This window comes from Rhincodon typus, chromosome 37, assembly GCF_021869965.1.
Source record: "Rhincodon typus isolate 14 chromosome 37, sRhiTyp1.1, whole genome shotgun sequence".
Taxonomy (NCBI): domain Eukaryota; kingdom Metazoa; phylum Chordata; class Chondrichthyes; order Orectolobiformes; family Rhincodontidae; genus Rhincodon; species Rhincodon typus.
In genome coordinates this window covers 1,222,566-1,228,565 of record NC_063368.1, presented here as the reverse complement: position 1 = coordinate 1,228,565, position 6,000 = coordinate 1,222,566, and the positions used below count along the sequence as shown (strand labels likewise).

The following is a 6,000-nucleotide window of genomic DNA, read 5'->3' as shown; positions in this document are numbered from 1 at the left end:
GGGTGCTGGATGGTGGAGGCTGGGGCTGGGTGCTGGATGGTGGAGGCCGGGGCTGGGTGCTGGATGGTGGAGGCGGGGCTGGGTGCTGGATGGTGGAGGCGGGGCTGGGTGCTGGGTAGAATGGCCTGGGCTGGATGTTGCTGCTGGAATTGGCAAACTGGGCAGCAGTGGACATCCAGCTCATGGCCGATGCCATCGGTCACATGAAAATGGTGGTGCTTGGACTCAATGTCATGCATTTGGTTTGTCCAGCCATTCTCTGTGTACTCCCTTGTTCTGTTCCTTTTTCTAAAGTGCAACATCTCACAATTTTCAGTGTTAAATTTTATCTGCTACTGATCTGCTCATCTACCTACATCTGACTACATCTTCGCAGAACTTAACAACTTTCTCCTCACTGTTAACCACCTATCCAATCTTCATGTCATCTGCAAACTTACTTCTCATCTCACCACATTCTCATCTATATTGCTTACATATATCACAAACAATAAAGAATCCAGCACTGACCTTGAGGTGTTCACTGGACACTGGTCTCCAATCACACAAACAGCCTTCTACCATCACCCTCCATCTCCTGCAACTAAGCCAATTTTGGATCCATCTTGCCAAGTCACCTATGTGCTTTTACTTTCTTTATCAGTCTCCCATGTGGGACCTTGTCCAAGACTTTGCTGAAATCCACATAAAATACATCAGCCTCACTACCCTTATGAATGCACTTGATCACCTCCTCTGACTACACTAATTCTATTTTCAAGCTCTTGGCACAAAGCCCCTGAGACTTTGCTGCACAAGTAAATATCTAATTACTGCTTCAATGTTGTGAGACATTCTGACTCAACCTCCCTTTTAGGCAGGGGACTTCCAGACTCCAATCACCTGTGGGTGAAAAGAAAATTCTCTTCAACTTTCCTCTTAGTCTTCTATCTCTACGTTAAATTTATCTTCCCGGGTTATTGACCATTCTACTAATAGAAAATAGATATTCCTATCCACCCTATCCATGCACCGCAGAATCTAATACACCTTGATCAAGTTCCTTCTCAAGATTCGCTGCTCCAAGGTAGGAGTGAAGGAGGGGCTGGAAGGCTGGGACTTTTTTTCACTGGAGCGTTGGAGGTTGCGAGATGACTTTATTGAAGTTTATAAAATCATAAGGTGAACCGCAAAGGATTTTTCCCTAGGATGGGGGAAAGGTTTAGAGGAATATGGGAGCCCCGGCCTTCACCATCCAGCACCCAGCCCCGGCCTGTACCATCTTTCCTCCTAGTTCAGGCAGCATCGTGGTAGATCTCCTCTGGACTCCGTCCAGTGCAATCATATCCTTCCTATAATGTGGTGACCAGAACTGCATGCAGTACACCAGTTGAAGCCTAACCAGTGTTTTATACAATTCCAGCATAGTCTCTCTGCTCTTGTACTCTAAGCATCGACTAACAAAGGCAAGTATCCTAAATGCCAGCAAAACAACCTTATCTACCTATTCTGCTACCTTCAGGGATCTGTGGATTTTTACACCAAGATACCTTTAACTTTCAATTCGTTCCAGGGTCCTACCATTCATAGTGTAAACTCTTGCCTTGATAGCCCTCCCCAAGTTCATTACCTTACACTTTTCTGGGTTGAATTCCATTTGACACTGCTGTGCCCAGCTGACCAGTCCAATGATACCCTCCTGCACTTTACGGCTATCCTCCTCTATATTTATCACACAGCCAATTTTCATGTCATCTGCAAAACTCTTAACCATGGCCCTTACATTTAAGTCCAAATTATTAATGTACACCACAAACAGTGAGGGCCCCAGCACTGAGCTCTGCAAATCCCACTGGAAACAGGCTTCCAGTCTCAGAAGCATCGCTTTACTATCACCTCTGCTTTCTCCCCCTCAATAAATATTGAATTAAACATGCCTCCTTGCCTTGGATCCCATGGGCTCATACTTTCTTGACCAGTCTGCTGTGAGGAACCTTATTAAAGCCTTGCTAAAGTCCATATACACTATATCAAATATATTACTCATTCACATTCCTTGTTGTGTTGTCAAAAAAAAAATCAAATTTGTCATACGTGACTTTCCCTTAACAAAGCCATGCTGACTATCCCTGACGTACCGTATCACTCCAAACACAGTTACATTCTGTCCTTCAGAATTCTTTCTAATGTGTTCTAGTGTGTTGAGAGAGCATTTGAGTACAGGACCAGGAATCTCTTGCTGAAACTGTACAGGGCCTTGGTGAGAACACACCTGGAGTATTGTGTACAGTTATGGTCCCTTATCTGACAAGGGATATTCTAGCTACAGAGGGAGTGCAACAAAGGCTTCTTGGCCTGAATCTGAAATGGCAGGACTGATGAAGAAGCCCGAAGGCTGGGACTTTTTTTCACTGGAGCGTGTGAAGTTGAGAGGTGACTTTACTGAAGTTTATAAAATCATGACGGGTAGAGATAAGGTGAACAGCAAAGCATTTTTCCCTAGGATGGGGGAAAAGTTTAGAGGAATATTGGCCAAACGCAGGTAAGATGGACTAGTTTAGTTTGGGAAACTTGGTTCGGCATAGACAAGTTGGACCGAAGGGTCTGTTTCTGTGCTGTATGACTCTACGTATGAAGAAAGACTGGATTGGTTAGGTTGATATTCAGTAAAGTTTAGAAGAATGGCAGGGGGAAGCTCGCAAAAAACTATAAAATTCTAACAGGATTAGACAGGATAAACACAGGAAGTTCCCAATGACTGGGGAGTCCAGAACCAGGAGTCACAGTCCAAGAATGTGTAGGCCATTTAGGGCTGAGATGAGGAGAAATGTTTTCACCCAGAGAGTAGTGAGCCTGTGGAATTCTTTACCACAGAAAGCAATTGAGGTCAAAACAAGGATATTTTCATGGAGTTAGTTAGGATTAAAGGGATCAAAAGCTATGAGGAGACAGTAGGAACGGGGACTGGGGACTTATTTGCCATGACCATATTGAATTGCAGAGCAGGCCTGAAGGGGTGAATGGCCGAGTTCCGCTCCTAATTTCTATGTTTCTACAAAGATTACTGCCAGGGGCCCTGATAACTCCCTTGCCGCCTCCAATAGCCTGCAACACACCTCATTTGGGCTAGAGATTTATCCACTTTTAAAGCCCTTCATCTTTATGTTAATTTCTTATAATATTCAACACAAAGCTTCAACACAAACTTTAGAAGGTTCATTTCTTGCATACACTAAGAATTTATTGAGATATTTGAATAATGGCGATCATGTCTAGAACACAGGAAGCCAGCAATCACAAAAAAAGAAAGTGAATAAAGGGTCCTAAGATACCCGCTGTTAAAAGAAAAAGTGCAAAATGCCCTAAACATTGACTGGAAAAAATAATTTCTGCCTGGATTTACCTTACTGGTCCTGATACAAGCAACAGTTTAAATGATAACCATAGATAAGATTAGAAACGACTGAACTGATGTAGTGATGGACAATGCATAATTTATCATAATTTTACAGAAATTTAACTTAACCTATGGATACAAAAATAATAGGAGAAATTTTGCTCACTTACAGTAAGAGAGAGAAATTCTCAGAGAGAGGGAGACAGAGAATTCTCACTAGGAGAGACAATTCTCACAGCTAGAGAGAGGAAGCCTAAGAAAGAGATTCACGGAAATCTCATATCAGAGACATTGGGATAATGCAGAGAAATGGTATTATGTCAAAGAAAAGTTAATAAGTGGATTGGCCAAGCTAAATTGCCCATAGTGTACAGGGATATGCAAGCTAAGTGGGTTAGCCATGGGAAATACAGGATTACAGAGATAGGGTAGGGGACTGGATCTGGATGTAATGTTCTTTGGAGGGTTAATGGGCCAAATGACCTGCTTCCACACTGTAGGGATTCTATTATTCTTCTATTATGTCTGCTGTACTCATCATGACCCATTCTACAGTCAAATAGAAATGACTATTTCACAACACTTGCTGAGATTATTACTGGTCATTGGAAAACACACCTCCATAACTCACCAAGAGAGCTGGTTGACTTGTTATCGAGTTGATTGTTATCAACTTTCACATGTGAGTTTCTCTGAACCTTGGAATTCCTCTTTACTTGAACTGAAGTGTTCTGTGACAGCCTGGGTGCAGACCTGAAAGACTTGTTTTGTATCGATAGCTGATAAAGAAACAACATTACTGATCAGTTGGAGTAAGTCAAAATCAAAGCCAAAACCAAAGAGATCTCATTCTATTATAATGTATATCATACAAGCAAATGATTTAACGATAGAAACCCCATTCCAATTCATTGCAGACATCCCCAAAGTATCCTTTCTTGGAAAAGAAAGCCAAGCTGATAAATTGAACTGGTATGGGTTGGATGAGGAAGTCACCACAGGTTGGTGATGACATTATTTTTCTAAAATTCCCCAGTGACCCTCAGATACCAGCAGGTTGTGGAGACTAACAGTGAAACCTGTACCAGAGACTGCACTATATTTTCAGAGAAGAGTGACCAATTCATTTCATGGCCTTGGGAAGAATGTAAGAAGTCTCAAGAACATTCTCAATCCCTCCACTGCCTCTGTCAATAGACTGTTCATCCCATATTTTTGTGCAGAATGAGCTGATGTTTCATCCAGTTAAATATTAGAAAAATTGAAGTCATTGTTTTTGGCTTCCATCACAAGTTCTGTTCCCTGGCCTCCAGGATAGTCCTTCTTTCTGATCACTGCCTCAGGCTGAACTGGAATTTTGGTAACCGCACTGCCCTATTGGACTCTGAGCTCAGTTTCTGAAAGCCTATCCACCCTGTCACCGAGCCTGGCCACTTGGCCCTTCCAGAATGGAGGAAGATAGGAAATTCTACATGATACATGTCAGAGGATCACCTAGTTTCATCTTCTCCCATTCAGATAGGTGTATTAAGATCATATTGCTGCTATTAACTATTCACTCCAATCACCTTAATCAATCAAAGCCTGTGGTGAGGAACACCCCCAACAAAGATGATGGTGAGCATTGGAAACCGAAGGTCCAAAGCTAGCTCTTCTTCCTGGGCACACATAGTCACACATGTCAGATCTGAAATTACTCATATTCTATATTCCAAATCAGATTTTCTGCAAGAGATATATTTGTTTTGCATTGATTGAATAAATACTATTTCTATCATCTCCAGAGGGAATCTTTCTGCTCATGGACTTTTCACCAAAGAACAAATAACAATATAGCACAGGAACAGGCCCTTTGGCCCTCCAAGCCTGCGCTGACACATTTTCCCCTTCCATACTAAATGTGCCTTCACTTACAGGATCCATATCTCTCTATTCCCTTCCTATTCATGTATTTGTCCAGGGTTGCTTCTTGAATGCTATTGCTATATCTGCTTCCACCACCTCCTCTGGCAGTGCATTCCAGCCACTAACCACCCTTATTGTGAAAAACTTGCCTCGCACATCTCTTTTAAACTTTCCCCCCCTCTCACCTTGAACCTTGCCCCCTAGTGACTGACCCCTCCACTCTGGGAAAAGCCTCATATTTTCCACTTTATCCATGCCATTCATAATCTTAAAACTTCTTTCAGGTTGCCCCTCAACCTCCTGCATTCAAGTGAAAACAAACCCATTCTATCCAAGAAAGTAGGAACTGCAGATGCTGGAGAATCCGAGACAACAAGGTGCAGGGCTGGATGAACACAGCAGGCCAAGCAGCATCATAGGAGCAGAAAGGCTGATGTTTCAGGCCTAGACCCTTCATCAGAAAAGGCTTTGGTTAGATCACATGGAATACAGAGAGAACTGGCAATTTGGATACAGAACTGGCTCAAAGGTAGAAGACAGAGAGTAATGATTGAGGGTTGCTTTTCAGACTGGAGGCCTATGACCAACAGTGTGCCTCAAGGATCGGTGCTGGGTCCACTGCTTTTCGTCATTTATGTAAATGATCTGGATGTGAACATAGGAGATATGGTTAGTAAGTGAGCAGATGCCACCAAAATAGGAGGTGTGGTGGCCAGCAA

General features: G+C 42.8%; 1 protein-coding gene across 7 annotated transcripts in view; it reads right to left on the bottom strand.

The window, feature by feature from the left end:
* LOC109916336 (protein FAM227A) overlaps positions 1 to 6,000 on the bottom strand; it is a 65,909-nt gene that overhangs the window by 22,353 nt on the left and 37,556 nt on the right. For all 7 annotated transcript variants that reach the window (XR_007265664.1, XM_048617321.1, XM_020516055.2 and 4 more), the window contains one exon: positions 4,008 to 4,155. Coding sequence is in view for 6 of the 7 variants with exons in the window: in XM_048617321.1 (XP_048473278.1) it covers positions 4,008 to 4,155 (148 nt within the window). In the remaining variant the exon portion in view is untranslated. The remainder of the gene's footprint in view (positions 1 to 4,007; positions 4,156 to 6,000) is intronic.